The sequence below is a fragment of the Egretta garzetta genome, unplaced genomic scaffold, assembly GCF_000687185.1.
Source record: "Egretta garzetta isolate BGI_Z169 unplaced genomic scaffold, ASM68718v1 scaffold68, whole genome shotgun sequence".
In the NCBI taxonomy this organism is placed as follows: domain Eukaryota; kingdom Metazoa; phylum Chordata; class Aves; order Pelecaniformes; family Ardeidae; genus Egretta; species Egretta garzetta.
The window spans coordinates 997,195-1,014,810 of NW_009260774.1; the positions used below are offsets into that span (position 1 = coordinate 997,195).

A 17,616-nucleotide genomic window follows, 5' to 3' on the forward strand; every position below is an offset into this window, starting at 1 on the left:
GTTCCACAAAGCCATGTGGGTATGGAGAAGAAAAACAACACCAGAGGACTTGTAAAGATGGACGTCCGCTACAAGAAAGGATAGGGTGCACTTGCTTTTTTTACTCTGGGCCACTTATAGTTGGACAGGATCCCAAGAAGCTTGATCCAACCAGAAGGAATTCAGTGACTGCAAGACAGAGTGGGCTGTGATGGAGGCAACAGTCTTGGTCCTCTCATCCTCCAGACCAAGGGAGCTACTGCGAGGCACAGCAGGCCTCCCTCTACCCATTTGCCTGACCTGCCCTCCAGAGAAAACCAGCATGCACCCAGGCTGCATTTCAGTATGTGGTTCCGATGCTACCAAAGCGTGTACCTGCTCAGGCATCCAGTCAGAGTTCTGCATTTGCCAGTCCTACAGCACTGGGCTTTTGTCACCTTTCTACATTGACTACGAATATGTTTAGGAATAGGTACACAACAATCAAAGATAAAGACAGCTAGATTTTCACAGCAATATGTTCTCAAAGCAGAACTAAATGTCATAGTAGGAAACCACGGGCTAACTCACTTACTTGGCAGAATTGTTTTATAGCGGTTTTTAGTTCCATGACTTGGGATGTCAATTTCTTTGGGATCCACAAAATTCATTGGTATTTCCTATAAAAAATAAATTAAATCAGATTGGTGTTTCCAAAGGAGCCATGCAGGAAATTATCACCAGAAGGCCATCTGCTGTTACACAACTGTCTTTTGACATCAAAGTTATTAAGAAAAAAAGTGGTTCCCACCTCAAGTCTGTCAACACCCTTCCTTTAATAAACATAAGGAGTTGCATATTGAAGGGGTGACTTCCAAGGAACACTTCTGATGAATTATTAAAAGCAAAGTTTTTACAGGATTAGGAGAGAGGTTAAAATACACAACAGTTCTAGAAAAGCGAGTTGAAAAGTGAAGTACTGTAGCAGAAAAGCACAACATTTTACATAATTGGGGGAGGAACTTTCAAAATAATTAAATAATAATATATGGCAAACTTTTTTTTTTAATTTTGTGCAAAGCCCTTAACAATGTCAAAGACCTTGCTTTTTATAGAAACTACTAGAATGAAGTGCCTTAGTCTTTTGCATTCAGTGACTCAGAAGTGTAATAAAAACCTGAAGCTATTTCTCTTGATTCTCATTTTGATCTTTTAGGGACTGACCTGCATTGTCTTCTTTAAATACACAGATGTGCAAGTAACTAATGTGACAGTTTGCTTGAAGTTCCAAAAATATACAAATTATAAACTACTGATCAACTTAAAATTGCTGTTTTTCAAATTGTTCGTCAGCATGAAAAGTAGAAGTCTTCCAATTTTTCATTGAACAAAATGTTTCACTTGGTCTAAAGGGTAAGAAGAATAATTTTGATTTTGAAGTCCTGAGACATTGTTAGTGTTTGTACAATTGAATAAAAACCATTTGAAACATGTAAGGTTTTTTGGTTTTTTCCTGAGCGTGGGGAATGTTTTACTAACCAAAACAAACTGGCAAAATCACATTTAAAAAAATGCATTAGTTGACTCAGTTCTTCATTTTTCGCTGAATTTTTTGGCCATGACTATTTGAATTATCTTAGGGTAAGCTGGAATTTAATCTTCAGTAAATTAATACTTCTACTTAAAAGCACAGTCATTACTAGAGACTTGAAAACTTCATTGCTAGGCTGGGATGTTTATCCAAAGAGACAGCAGCATATTAAATAATTTCTTCTTACAGACATATAGAAACATGAGGAGGTGCAAAAGGTATGTGCCTGCCCTATTCAGTGCAAACCTCCTTTGACTTGCACCACTGGAAAAGTTTCTTAAGGATTTTCCTCCAAAATCATCCAGTTTCTAACTCCACAGGCACAGGCCTGCCCAGGGCTTTGGCAGAGATGAGGTGCATGGCCGCTGCCCTTTGGACCCAAGCTCTGGTCCTGCTCAGCATGACTGGCTGCTGTGGGCTTTCATGGGAGGAAGAGGGACAAGACCCATAACAGCTTGCCAAGGATGTGGCGAAGGGCAGATCTTTACATGGGTTCACCAAGCAGGGGAAGCTGTGCTCTTACTTTTCTGGTTGAAGAGAAGGGAAAGTTAAGTAAGATTTAGATGGGTCAATATGAATTGCTTTGATTCTTTTCTGCTTCCTAACTTGGCTTCTGAACCTCTTACTACATGAGGCTGCAACTTTTGTGTTGGTTATTATTCCTCTACCTTCTCTGGTTGATGCCCATGTGTTTAGTGGGCTTTCTTCATTCTCCCTCTCTCCCTCACTCAGTTTATTCCTCAATCTCTTCCTTGCTCTTCAGCTGACTCCTCAAGAGAATGACTTGCTGCCTCTCATTTCAGGCCAGCCAAAGTGCTGCTGCTGAGATACACCTTCCTTGCAGGTACTTCACCCAGTCCTTTTTCATCTCCCTGTACTCTCATTCATATGATGCCTGTGCTAAGGGCAGGATGTGGATGTTCTCACTTGTAAGGCCTCACTCCTGCGTAAACCTCATCTCATTCCTTCAGGTCAAACCATCTCACCTCTGTCCAGCCTTTGATGCCCCTTCTACCTCCCTGGAACTACAAAATGAGCTTCTACACCCCTCTCATACCCACCTCTGACTTTCACTCCTTCCCAGTGGTGACCTCTGTGAGACTCTTCCTCTCAACCCTTGGGCTCCAGATTGTCCTAACTGGCTCTGGTATGGTACGGTAAGAGTTGTAAGCACCTTACACTGGGCTGGTGGCTGACCTAGAGCTTCCCTGATTCAGTTCTGGCTTAGTATAAACACTACCAGTGCATGGCTTCTGAAAGGTTTCCCAGCTCAGCTATATACCAGCTGAGAGAGAGCAATACGTTAAGCTTTGGTTAACGTGATCTACATCTGTCATCTACAGAGACTGGAAAAAGATGTGTGAGGAAGAGTCCTCTGCCTGCAAAACAAGAGACGGTGGTCAGTGGGGCTCTTCCAGACACCTGGCTGTCTCCTTCTCGATGCCTGCTGAAATTTTAAAATAGTTCATCAGTTGGCGAGTTACTGACAGGTGGAGAAATGCCACCGAGTTGAAAACAGAAATGCATTTCTCTGGGCCAGCAAGGTCAATTAATCACCTACATCCTGTAAACACTTTCTAGTCAGTGGGCTCCTCCCAGTAATAAGTACTTGTGGGGCCAAGGGCACAGACAGAAATTTGACAATACACCATGGATCACAGCTACAGACAAGTCACTTACTCTGAAGCTGGCTGTGAAACACAAGAGATGATTCCAGAAAAAAATTCAGCGTGATAACTGGGGATAATGTTCCTGCTAATGTGGGGGAAAATAAGCCCAGCAGATTGCAAATGGCATGAATGTGTGCAACTTAGCATACAGAGTCTTTAGTTATATAGACAATATATAAAAATTTGTTTTATTAAGCATATATACATATTATATATAAATAATTACAAATAACATATAAGCTGCCACATTCATGTGCTCACTTGCATGCATGAATACATATGCATATGCATATATATGCGTTGTTCTTGGGCTACTTCACCCCTCTGGGCAATACTCTTCTAATAATAGCTATTCTGGCTCTCATTAGCCTTTAAACACTACAACTGTTCATACACTCAAAGAGATATGGTTTGGGTCTCTGAAAGTGTTCAGAAAATGTGGCAAAATTTACAAAAATCCAGGCAAATGTTCATTGTACCCATCCCTCCATTTTATGAGAACCAAATTTATTTATTTTATTTAACAATCTGGCATTTTCTGATGCAGGACTGTATTTTCTGACATTCCAGTATTTCAGGAATAATGTATTTTTCTGTTCTGTCACCAACTTCAGGCATTCTTTCTTTTAAATAGTAGCAGCTCAGGCTACTGAAGAAGTGTATGCTGGGCAATTTATGTTTCTTCCTCCTTGCAAATTCAGGTATATCCTCCCAAGTAAAAGTAGCCAAACTTTTTGTCAGCATTAAAAAAAAAAAAAAAGAAAAATAGTTCATTTTCCTTAATAAGTATTATGGAAAAATATTTTTATAGTAACTTACCAGTTTTTACAATTAAAATATAAGGTTAATGCCCACTAAATTGTTAATCAACAAATTAAATGTTAATTAAAGACCTAAAAATAACCTGAAACTGCTCACGTTCCAGTTTTCCATTGAAAACTGAATGTTTTTCCACTTCTTGCACACTTGGAAGGTTTTCATGGGAACTAATAATTTTAGACTCAAGAAGACTGTCTTATTGTATTTCTTTAGCTAGTTAAAACAAGCTGAGTGAGCAGAAATGAGTGAGGGTTATATATTGCGTTTTCTGCATGCCTCAAGTTCATACTAAAGCTATTATCTGTAACAAGGAAGATATTAAACAGATACTGTTCAATGGCTTCATCTTAAATCACATTTTAAAAAGTGGTTTAAAAATGGAATGGACAAGTCATGACATTTTCAATAAAATTCCGTGGAAACACTGAATGGCCAAAGTTGTCTCGTGCCCTCTGAGGGACGAATAAAATGTGAGTCTGTTGCCCCAAAGCCACGCACGGATGCTGTGTGAGGGGATTTGGGGAAATGGGATTCTACGGAGGTGCCAAGTTGTCTGTACAAACTGCTTCCTAACATGGGGGTTTAAAGGCAATGAAGTTATTTCTTCTAGCTTTCTTGCCTAAGCAGCAGAATGACAGAGAACTGACGGCATAGCTGGTGATAAAAGTATGTTAGATGCTTAAAATGTTTCCATGTAAAACAACCGAAGGATTTATTTTTCTTAAGCCAATGACTTTTATGATAAACCCTGTCTTTTTGAAGGTGACTAAAAGAGCTGTTTCATAGAGATGCAATTATTCATAATGAAAAACTACGTCTAGATTAAGATGGCACTCATCATCCATTTTATTGACTTATTTGCACAAATTGAAAACAAAATAAAACCCCAAGGGATCATGTGCTCTGGCATGTTTAATAAGAACTAAATTGTTTGTATGTCTTTGTTAGACCTGTAGGATGCTCAAGGGGTTGTGTAGGTCTTCCTGCTCCGACATGCCTTGTTAGGATACACATTTCTGTGTGGCTCTATTTATTAAATTTGAGCTATTAAACCAGTCTTAAAAAGCTTTGTTTGTTTAGTCTGGTTTGCTAGTGAGTTGTAAAAGCTAAAAAAGTTAGGCTAAAGTTGGGTTGGGTAGCTGTTTATGTTAGGTTCGTCCACGCTGGTACCTTCTGATAGCAGCTGGTAGCAGGATGAACTTTTCTTTGTTTCGCATTGGCCACAATACTGTTCTTCTAGCATGAAGAACCATAAATAATCACTCCCTCTTCACCTTCTCCTTGCTACCATGATTTTACAGGTTTCTGTTGCAGCCTCCCACAGTCTTTGTTTCTAGGCAGAAGAGTCTTCGTCTATTTAGTATCTCCTTGTGCTTCAAGACAGAGAGATCAGAGCATCGTGCAGTTGTGAATGCAGTATAGATTTTTCCAGTGTCATGAAGATGTTTCCTATATTGGCTAGTTCTTTTCCCAAGATTTTTAGCTTTTTATTTCAGAACCCATCAAAGTATACAAAACTATTTTCCCCCAAATGCGTAATATTTTATTTATCAACCTTGAATTTCCTCTGCCTTGTCACCTCGTTACCTTCTGTAATTTCTTTGAAGTCCATTTTTAATTTTACTACCCTCGGTAATTCAGTGTCATCATCAAACTTCACCATCTTACTATTTATTCCCTTTTCCAGATGACTTAAGAGCATCTTGGTCAGTATCAGCTCCAGCATAAATGCCTCTGGGACTCCACTGGTAACCTCCTTTTACTCTGAGAAGCAACCAATCTTTCCAAAGCTGTTGATTATTCTGCACTGTATTGCATTTTTTCACATATCTATTGGCTTCTTTGTTATAATTCCTTCCAATTTCTCTGATTGAGACATTAGATTTATAGGCCTGCAGTTCTCTGGATCTCTTCAGGAGCCCTTCTGAAAACCTTCCCTTACCTCTGGCCCTCTGATTCCTCAGCTGCTGGGGCCCAAGTGCTAGGTTACACCTGCCCAGTTAATACATCAGTAATTGCAGATATGAACTCCTTTAGGATTCCTGGGTGAATACCAGCTTATTCCAGTGAGTAGCTTCTATTAATGCTATTGATTAGTTCTAGAATCTCTTCCATTAACATTTCAATATCAGACAGATCCTCCAGTGATCTCTTTGAGTCTATTTCTGCCACAGAGGTAGGAAATTCCCAGTTCTTCTGTGGTCAACACAGATGCGAATCATGCGGTCACTTCTCTCCTATTGCTTCTCCTTCTCCAAGTCCCTTTTCTACCCTTGTGATCCTCTGCTGATCCTCGTATGCTTTAGTAAGCTTCGTGCTTTTGATCTATTTAAAAGTGAAGCTATCGTGTTTTTTTAACTCAAAACCTTTTTTGGCCTGCCTTATTCAGCTTTCACATGCAACTGGCTTCAGTTTATGCTCTGTTTTATTTCCCTTGTAAAGAGTGTCTCCTTATTTCTGATAACCTCTTTCATCTGGCTGTTTTGCAATACCAGTCTTTTTCAGGTCTTCTTAAAGTAATATTTAATAATATGTTTTCCCTGACTGAGGATTTCTGCTCTGACTTATTTCTACCTGGCCACTGTCTGCACTTTAGATTCTTACCCTTTTTTAATATTAAACAAACTTGTAGGAGATTTCAGATATTTTGGTCTTGAGTATATTAGGCTTGCTGTAGGGAGTGCTTGTTATGGATATTTTGGACTGACTGTGGGTGTCCCTGTCTGCTCCAAAAAAGTCATTTATAGCGACTAAAAATCTAGTCTTCAAATTACAAACATACATGAAGTTTACATGGGAATAAACAAAATCTCCAATTATGACTGTGTCTTCTGTCATCACAGCCTTTATGATCTCTTTGAAACTGTCACAGTGTTACAGCCTGGGCTGTTTGTACTGTAGCTCTAACACGATGTTTATTCTGTCTATGAATGGGACTTCAAACTGAGAGGAATCTGTATTATCTATGGATATAACCAACTTACTTTTCTGTCTTTAGTCCATAAACATAAAGCACCACCTAGAAAATATCTAATCTGCCCTTCAGAAATGATTTGTACTTCAACATGGAAGCATTGCCCAATTTATTTTTTCCCCACAGTTTCTGTTGTCCCAATTATGTCAAAACCCCTTCATTTAAAGTTTGTTGTTAAACTCACCATGAATTCTGTTTGAAGTAAATGAGAACATGCAACCGCGTCTTGAAGCTGCTGCCGTGTCAGGACGCGGCCAGCGGACTGTAGGTATTCCATCGCTACTTTTTCTCGTGGGGTCGGCACAGTGACGAAAGGTTCAACACTTCCCAAACTGCTCATATCCAAAGTCAGTGAGACATTGGAGCCTCGTCTGTGTTAGAAAATAATTAAAACAGCTGTATCAGATCTGTGTTACTGTAAGTCCCACACTCACACAGCTGATCCCGAGTTATTCATGCACCCTGACTTTCTCTGTAGTCACTGGGAGATTTGGGTGTGCAAAGACTGCAAGACTGGTTTCACTGGAAGCACTGGGTGGCCAGAAAACCATTCCTACCTCTTCACGTTCTCGTCTCTCTGTTAATATAAGCTTACAGGGGAGTTCTTTAAGCTTCTGGTTGCTCTACCATGCCCGGATATACACCACCACCACATAAGATCTCTGCCTCAAGTCTCTCCTAATATTCATCCTGCCAGATCAGAATATAACTCTACACCCTGCCCATTTTTAAAATCACATATGTCGGTGGTTAACCATTTACTGGTTAATTCGTTACCCAGTGACTCCAGTTTTCCTACTAGGACTCTGCATGGTTGGGTGCCTTTCTTATTGGCAGGAGAACTCCCATGGGGTGAGTGTGACCGCACACCGCTCTGGACACTGGGACGTTGTTAAGGTACAACTGTCCTTTTTGCAGTAATACCACATAGTTTTATAAATATCATACAGACATCATAAGATAGTATCTGTGAGGCAGGTGCTATTCATATTGGGGGAATGCTTCCCTCTAGTCTGCAGCAAAAGTTGCTTGTGTTAATACCTGCTTTTTACTGCCCTTTCATTACTTATGGGTGGCCAATAGGTATTTGTATGCACACATATTTGAGAAAATTACTGTCTTTTCAGACACTGGGACTCCTTACTTAGGGCAGGTTTTGCTGTTCTGTTTTCTGATCTTCTCCACCAGAATGAGTGCTCTTAGGGTTTATCGTTTTCTTCTTTGCTTCTAGCCATATGAACATAACACTTTTTTTTTTGTTCTGACACAACTTTGATGCACTTCCTTTCCTCTTATACGTGTCAGCAGAGCCTTCAGTAATTTCATTCTAAATTAAACCATTTCTATCATGTCAGCCTGCATGAATAGAAATTACTTGAGTCACACTCACCTGTCACTTAGCAAAACACAAAGCTACAATGGCCAAGAGACCAGATCACCTGATGGAAACAGTGAATCTCACATTGTGCCATAGTGTCCATAAGCCTGTTTATTCCAGCTTGGGTGATGGGTGGGTGATAGCAAGAGCTCTGCTGCCCCGGCCCACCAACGGTAACAGTGAGTCAGCGACAGAAGCAGAGGTGGGAGAGGCAAGATGGAGCCGAGGCGGCTGCAGGCAGCTGGCTGCCTCCGGGGTTATATGGGGACAATTTCTGTTGGCAGTGGGAATTAGGGGTGGTACGATTCTGCTGACATTGCTAGGAGGTAGGCAGAAGTGAAGTAGCGTCCCGAGCAGAAATGACTAACAACTGATACATGCACAGGCTACCAGTAGTGCTCTGTGGCTCCCTACACACCCTGCACTGTACCCAAGCCCCACTCAGTGGTACCAGTGCTCATACCCAAACCCGCAGTGGTGACAGGCTGGGAGGTGGGCACGCTGCGAGCCATCACGTACCCATCCTACCTCCCCAGGGACTGCCTCCGCCTGCGGGGGAAGCCAGACCCCCAGCTCCACGCTGCTTCTCGAGGAAAACATCCTGTCAGACTGCTTTCTCACAAAAACCCTCCTGCGAAAGCAACTCTTCTGACCACGACTAGCAATTTATTCCGTGGAAAAAGGCAGTCCCTCAAACAGGTGGCTCTGAGGGCGTATATTGCAAACCCAGACTTCTGAAAGCAATCCAGAAATCCACAGAAGAGGTGTGCAATGAACCTCTCCAAAACTGTTTAGTCTACCTTGGGTTGAGAAATGGGTAGCGATTTAGACCCAGACATACTTCTGGGAGAGCCTACTGAGATTTCCTAATATAGAGGAAAAGTATTCACATTGTTCAGTAACAAAGTACAGTGAAAATGTTAATATTTTCTTTGGCTTTTACATTGTTGTAACTGACAGTCTTGGCAAAAAGGCTATTTCCTTTTTAACAACAACAAAAAATATACCTGATCTAATTATAACTTCAAATTTACAGCTTTTACCATTTATGGGGATTATTGACGAATACCGGTGTTGACAATCAAATAACTTACTCTGGAAAGAAGAAATAGTTTTTAGCTGCGTATTTAAAACATTAAAGCTACATGTTGAATAAAAACTGAATATAGGGCAGAAAATAATTACCTGAAGGATAGTGGTCTTTTTAGAAAGTCCACAAGAGGCTATACAATAGCTAATAACTCTAAAGGTAATTCTTCCATTAAAAAAAAGCATCTCAAAGAACACTTTTGAAGAAGCATGCTTCACTTAATAAAAAGATTTTAATAATGTTTACATTAGCAATACTAACTACTGCCAAGATTAACATTAATCACGTAGACTTCTTTACTGCTTTCCAGACCCTGCTGAGGAATAGGCTGAGAACAGGACATTTGGCCTTGTCTTGAAAGATCAGGGAGGGCCTGAATCCATCGTGCTCTTGTATGTCCTAATAGAAGATGCTTATAGTCTCAGGTCCTCAACAGTTTCTCTATGTTCCTCCAACAGTTAAATCCTTCACTTTCTGTAGGAAAGAGTAGAAAGGAAGAATTCTCTTTTACTGGTGGAAAGGGGTTAGGTAGTGGGCCCACCTTTTCCCACCTTACTGGAGGGACTGCACAAAGCTGTCCACAGAGCAACAAGGAGGTAACACCTAATCCAAAGCCTACTGACATTTTGGTAACTATCCCTTGTCTCCAATAGGTTTTGAATAAAGAAGTCACAATCAGACCAGTGGAACCAATGACACTGCTAGTCAGACAACTAATTTTTCTCCAAACATGTATATATGTATGTGTGTGTGTATATCTATCTCTCCTGACTACATACAGGTATCCTTCCGTTTCAAGTTAGAGTGGAGGAGCCATATGCATGGGGTTTCACTTATTTCTGAATACTTACAACCCTTTTTTTACCTTCCAAATAACTTCATATTCTATATGTTCCCCATGTTAATAGTCTGGGCCAGATTAGAGAAGACTGTGTTATGATACACCTCCCCCAGCATCCCCTACAGGTTGTGTCTTGATGGAGATGAGCATCACATGAGGAATCTGAGGAATTGTAAACATTCGTGACAACATTACATTAAAAAATCAGCATGAGACTAACTCTTCTGAAGTTTAACCAGCTGGGACAACCACCTCATCACTAGGTACGTGAATAAGTGCAAGCAGGAAACCACTTGTGTCTGTGTATTGTCTAGTATCCCAGAGGGGGTCTTACTACACACTCACAGCCCTCTTTGCAACTGGGTAATAGAGACAAGTCCACTGATGAGAATCCACTGGAGTATTTTTAATAATACATTTATAGAAGCAGATTTTATTACAGGCTATGATTAAAAAAAAAAAAAAGATTAATGCAATGTTTGTTTGAAAACTCTCAAAAGGAAGCTCCACCTGTCCACCTTGGAGGGCCACCAGGTTACTAAAGCCTATTAATCATTAGCAAGGTCATTTCCAGGTCTTCCCTGACCCTAAAATTAAGCCATAGCTGGTGATTATGAAAATCCAATTACCTAACACTGTTTTCCCAGTTGTTTATTTAAGCTGGGTAATTTCTTTAAATACATGTTCCCATGTTTATTCAGCACTCCTGAAAAATGCAACGCCCAGATTCCCGGTCCTCGGCTTTTCATTCTCTCTAGTGGATTTGGAAGCAGCGGTGACGGCTGCTGCCCTCCAAGAGCCATTGCCCTCCGACCCCGGCATTGCAGACGCGGGAGGTGCTTCCTTCTGCGCCCTCGGTCCTCCGTCCCTCCACCGAGCTTCTGCGCAGCCCAGGCAGGAGCTGTGTCAGCCATGCAGGTGGAAGGAAGCCATTAATTAGCGGGAAAAGCAGCGCTGGCTGCGGCTGCTGGGGAGGGAGTTTGCTTTGGGTCCTCAGATCCTTCTTGTACCAGGGGACGCTCCTCAGGGGTACTCTCCCTGGGTTTTACTGCAGGGACAATGGGAAAAACATTGCGATTCCCCTGTGCATTTTATTTCTCTAGTGCTCACAGACTACGTCTAGACATGGGGCCTGATTCTCTTCCCTTGCTGGTCCATCTCATCAGCAAATGCACTGACTCCAGGTGCAATTGCACTGGGAGAGCACAATTAGGCACATGGTTTCCACCACTTACTACCTGACTGGTGCCAGACTTCACCTGCTTACCTAGTTTTATGTTTCAGTAGAGTAATTCAAAGGGAAAAAAAAAAAAGGTAAAAAAGGACAATGGAAAAAAATATAGGTCTCAGCTTTCCTGCTGCTTTTAGCAAAATAGCTAAGAGAAAATGTGTTCATGCAGATGAACAAATGTGGTATGTAAAGCTGCCGTGGGGTGTGAAAAGCACAGTAAATCAGAAAAGGACGTAATGTTGTTACTATTAAACCTGTATTTAGATATAAAATAAATAAATATAGGACACTGCAGAACTCCCATTGACTTCAACAAGAAAAAGTGGTGTTGAAAAAAGAAAAAGTAGAAAAGCAGAAATACAGAGGGGTTAAAATAATCTTTGCAAAGGGCTGAACATACTGCCATTTTCTTACATTCTTGGGCAAACAGTAACACAGATCTTCCAGTATATGACTGAGACATTTCTTCACAAATCCAGATTTATAATGTCCATTACAGTCGGTCCTCAGAAGGTTAAGAGATGACTCTGATTTGAAGTGAAATACGATTTGATACATTTTAAAGTAACATTCACAGTATTGTCAAATAAGTGCTTCCAAGAAGCATAAGAACAGTCTTTGTATTTTTCACAAATGCTTATATATGATTCTTCCTCTGTACATGCTAGCTTGAAATATATATTATCACCTTGTACTGCTTGTATGACTGGATGTCTTAGGAAAGTAGAGCAGAACAAGAGTATGTTTACATTAATGGATGTGGTAATGTCTCGGGTTTTTTCTGACCATCAGTGTGCTATCTCAAACAAGTCTTCTAAGCATGTGGTAAAACTCCGTTACTGACCAGTCAAACTTGAAAAAAGATTCATTTTTTTTCTAGGTCTACATTATTTTCTCGGAAGCGTAGAGCTCATAAATTTCAGTTTTCTGTTGTGCTGCAGCACATATTAGAAAATATTCTGATAGAAAAACCCCACAAGTTCTGATAATATGCAGTACACGTTAATGTAATTATCCTCTTATTTACTCCTACTTTCAACAAAGGTCAAGCAATATGATCAGTATTAGTTTGAAAAAATAATGAATTAAAAATTCATTATGTAAGTATGTGAATGTCATCCTGATAAATAAATACTTACACATAGTACTTACTGCATATAATGCGCTTTTAATTTTTACACTCCTAGGTGCCCTAGGAAGCATTGCTATACAGCTGCTATGCTTGGCAGATGCGTGATGATAACTCAGTTTCCCAAATGATCTCTGCTTTGCTTGCTGACAATTCTGGGTGGCCGCTGGTTTTCACTTGAACAAGTGCTGCAGCTTTTAGGAACTCACTCAGACCTGGGGTTATTGACACTTTTAAACAAACCAAACCTGCATCACACCCAAACTGAAGTAGCCAAAAATCAGAAGCTGCGATCAACCAATTAACAAGGCCAAAGAAGAATTAGTGTTAGGAGCAGGACTAAAACCCAGGGTTCCCTAAGTCTGTGTCAGTTCTCAAGTTACCTTATGTCATTTTGCAACCAATTGTCATAGATACTCTTCTCTAAAGGAAATTACTCTTCAATTGATTTAAAGATTCAGTATTATTTATGTCAATCATTTACTTAAAAAACAACAGCAGAGGAATACAAACTGATTTTGATGGAAAATCTTTAACTATGAATATAAAGTGACTGATTTAGTTTGCATTAAAGGATAATATGCATTATGGCCAGTCTAAATTGCTACAGCCCAATACCTTGAAGGACCTGTTCCACTCAGCTCATGTTTGGTCATTTTGCAGCAACTTTACTATGCATGAAAATTGAAAATGCAGGACCAGAGTTCCACCTTCAGCACTTTGGTGTGCAGGTGGTCCAAACCTGATCTTCCCCCCTCTCCTGCTATCCCCTGACATATCAGTGCTACTTGAAACACCAGATGTTACCTACTGACCTCCTGTCATGCCTAGGAACAGCGGACCTCTCTTTTTCTACAGGGTCCTGACCTCATTTCCAAAGCCTTATTCCTCTCACAGATTAACTTTCCTCCGGCTCTGCTTTTTCCTCTCCAGAAAGGAGATCCTGGACAGATAGGTAGGTATTAGCCTGATGTTTCCACAAGCATGCTTAGTGATTCAATCGTTAATATTACTGATATTTATAACGTTTCTACTCTGCCTCACAGTCATCCGCACCTGAGATGAATCCTGCAGCCATTTGGGTGGGCAGCCCGATCTCACCAACCAGAGGACCCTCATTACAGAGGGAGTAATCTGGATGTAACACTGAAGCTAATACCTATCCAGAAAGCCACAGATGTAAGATATTTAAGCTCAGGACTATAAGGGAGGCAATAGGATGAAGTATGCTGATCCCATGCATCTTCTCAGAAAGAACATCTGCCATTTGTGCACATTTGCTCTATCACATGTCTCTCCTCATAGCATTCCAGTGTTGCCTCATTATTTTTTCCTACTTATTTGTCACTTGAAAAGCTGATGCTTCTTGCCTCTTACTCGGAGGAAGGGGTCTGGAAGTGATGAAAGCAATCTGTTTGTCTGCTGGAAGGAGAAGAGGGATCTATGGCTGCTGCGAGGCAAGACTTCCAACCCTCTGCAGCTTCCTAGCTAAAAGAAACACCCCGGCAGCACCTGGCAGCATCCTCCAAGCCCTCTCTGAGTCCATAGAAAGTGATCCAGATCCTCAGCTATAAAGTTTAAATAGCTTTTCTGGAGAGTGGAGGCGCTTCATGTTCTCTCCAGAGGGTCTGATCTTGTTCCCACAGCTGCGAGAGAGAGCAGGCCAATACCTCCAGCACTAAACTGCAAACAATTCTCAGGATCTACTCACAGCTCAGCATGTCAAAATGAACTGAGGAAACGGTTTTGACAAGTACTTCTGGACTAAGTTTTAAGCAATCAGTATCTGGTTAGGACAGGAATGGCTCAATATCCTGTAGAGGAAAACAGCTGACATGAGAGTAGTTTCAACTTTCCCTCTTTTAATCATGCTTTCTAATGTACTGCCAATTCACTCCTGTTCTGCCCTCGATAAGGCTACGCTGCTCAGCTACGGGAACTGACTGTTCAAAAATGCAAAGCTTATACAACCTCCCATCTTTTCCTGTAGATTATTTCTACAATCAAATTGCATTTTGTCACGCAAACTTCTTTCTCCAATAAAATGTGAATGGTAACATAAAGTTCTATTTCTGATTCATGTTCACATATACTTGCTTTCAGCATGAGTGAAAACTGAGTTAAATGTGCAGAAGTAAAAATAAATGAAGATGCTAATTTGTTGTGCTTATTTGAGCTGTTTTTTCAGAGAGTTGAATAAATGTTTACTAATTTATGGTTAATTTGCTTTAGATGGTAGACCTTTAATTGAATGCAGTCTTGTTTATTGCTATTATTATCTGCTTGCATTGCAGCATTGCTCTATTTCATACGGGAGGCCTCATTGCACAAACATACTGGATGACCTGTTCTCTCTCTGATTAGTGCACATGCTAATTTAAACCAAGCTACAATGAATATAAACAAAAGGGATTAAAAGAATAGGGAAAGGAAAAAGGGAATGGAGAGGAATTACAATTAGCTGCTAGGGCTGCACAGATTAAACAAATGCACAACTTAAAGAGCTCAGATAATGCACTTATTTAAGGTAAGCCAACAGGAACTGTTAAACACACACCCCACCCCGCCCCCCCACCCCCATATTCTGTCTGCTGTATCTTTTGGTTGAAAATTAGAAAACAAATAATCAATTTGCAAAATACTTTTTGTCATACTTGCACGAGTTGCCCCTCTATGATTTCAGTTCATAAGTAGCTCCATGATGCCTTGGAGGAGCCAGGCACCATCATTTCCCATTTCATCTCTTATCCAGGTGCAAAGCCCAATTGCTTTTCCCAGCACATGCAAGGTTTACTTCTTTGCTGAGCACTACAGCATGCCCAGAGGGTGCTTGCTTGTAGTATTCAGAGAACCATAGCCTATCTAAGAGAACTGATCTAGTAAATGAGAATGGAGAGGTGCAACACTAGAGCAATAGCTTCTAGGAGGGCGTTTTTTTAAGACTACTTAACTGAGATTATTTGCTATTTAGTTGGTCAGCCCTATGGTAAACACATAAATGACGGACTGATCTTAGATTTTTCAGGTTTTAGATGAAAAAAATGTTTGTGGGTTGGTTTTTTTTTTCATAACAAGAGCCGTATCAATAAGTCCCTTTACTGTCATATATTCCATACTAATTAATCTCTTAAACACAAACTCTACCTCCATCCTGCCCCTGCTGCTCATTTAAGGAATATAATCTACAACCCTTGAAGCCAAACAAGCAAATATATAATCTATTCACACATTAACATCCTTCAGTACTCTTTTGAGGCTTTAACCAAAACAAGCTGACCTGGAAAAAGACATGGGTAGGAGTATTCTTCATGTAAATGGGCAGTATCTTCAGACAGTATCAGCAAGAGAAAATTATTTTTTATTGTGACTTGAAGACTAATCAGTACAATGAGTTCTTTCCTGGTGAGTTTGCCATTTGGGAAAGACAGGAAGGAACATCTGGGAAAAGAGGCGTTTACTACACCCTGTCAACCTTAAGATAATAAAAAAGCACATTCCTTGTTTATTTGACTTGGTCTTCATTATCTTTAAACTACTGCAAGTGTCACACAGAAGATTTCTAAGCAGACAAATGAATTGTTAGTGCACTTTGAAGAAATTATGGCAGCAGCAGTTCCTGAAGGATGTAAAACCTCCAGACCCACACCGTTGCTCAACAGAGCTGCGCCATCTATGGACATTTCTAAAGGGACTCGGCCAAACTGCTCCACTCAATCACACAATGGACAAAGCGTCTAAGGCTGCCCATACAGACCAAAACCCCTTTTTTAGCTCATACACTTTGGAAGGCACAGTCCCATTTCCAGGGTGACTTAAGCGCTTAAGTTACACTATGAGTTGATGGGGTTTAGGCTGTTAGAGGCAGGAACCATATATGTGCAGTCAGGTCTGCCATTTAGCTGCTTCTGAAGTTTGCAGAGCTGAAACCTAAGCTATGTATATTAAAGCTTTCCCTCTTGCCAGATTTTTCTTCTTGATTCACTTTAGAAGTCTGGCTTTCCAGCCTTGTTTTCTATGGGAAGGCTTCCTCAAACAAGTCTATTAATGTGCAAAGTTCCTGGATTCCCTTTGAAAATGAAGTTTAGAAAATCCACTTAGGCTTGCAGTTTGAAATGGAGCAACACTAGAATGCTTTTAAAAGACAGCTGTAAATGTCTGAATGCCAAGGTGTACTTTATCTTGCACTTCAGAGATTAGACAGACCTTTAAAAGAGGTATTGCCAAGCTGTACGGTCCCATTTAGGGCTGAGCAACTGATGAGGAACGGACAGCTAAGTGACCTGGAGCTCCTTTCTAGAGAGCTCTGCAGATCCCTTGAAGGCCATGGCCCTGGCCACTGTCTGCCTTCATCAGAGATGTTCCTATAACAGAGTGCATAGGCTGGGCTCTGGAGAAGGGAAATGCATCCATACCTGTGCCCAGAGGTGAAGGCATGGACCAGAGCGAAGCCTTTCTGGATCTACTCTTCCTCATACACACCATCAATGAGTCACTACTGGTTGGAAATTTCAGACTGAAATAATTATAATTGCTTCAGATTCATAGTTCTCTATTAGCAAAGGATTCATGGCATTAAGAAACTTAAATCACTTGATTTAAATTCACTTCTATGAATTTGAACAGAGGAGGGAAATGTGAGGACTCTGATAAAAGCAATTTGCCTCTAAATGCACATTGCCTTATGAAATAAAGAGAAAGGAGGAGAAGTCATATCTGAAAGATAAACCTAACTCCCTCCCAACCCGACCTCTGCCCCCTCTATCTCAGTACAAATGCTCTCAACGCACAGGGCTCCCTAATGATGTAACACAGGTTAGATTAACATACACTGAAGGGAGTGATATAGAATTATGAACGTAAATTTGGTGTACTGTGTAAGACCAAAGGTTGACCAGTATCCTGTTTTCAACAATGGCCAGCAAGAGGAGGATGAGG

At 40.6% G+C, this 17,616-nt stretch overlaps 1 protein-coding gene across 1 annotated transcript in view; it reads right to left on the reverse strand.

The window, feature by feature from the left end:
* PTPRR (protein tyrosine phosphatase receptor type R) overlaps positions 1 to 17,616 on the reverse strand; it is a 135,927-nt gene that overhangs the window by 28,154 nt on the left and 90,157 nt on the right. The window contains exons 6-7 of the mRNA XM_009646267.2: positions 7,197 to 7,383; positions 554 to 638 (exon numbers count right to left, since the gene is read on the reverse strand). Coding sequence (XP_009644562.2) covers positions 554 to 638; positions 7,197 to 7,383 — 272 coding nt within the window. The remainder of the gene's footprint in view (positions 1 to 553; positions 639 to 7,196; positions 7,384 to 17,616) is intronic.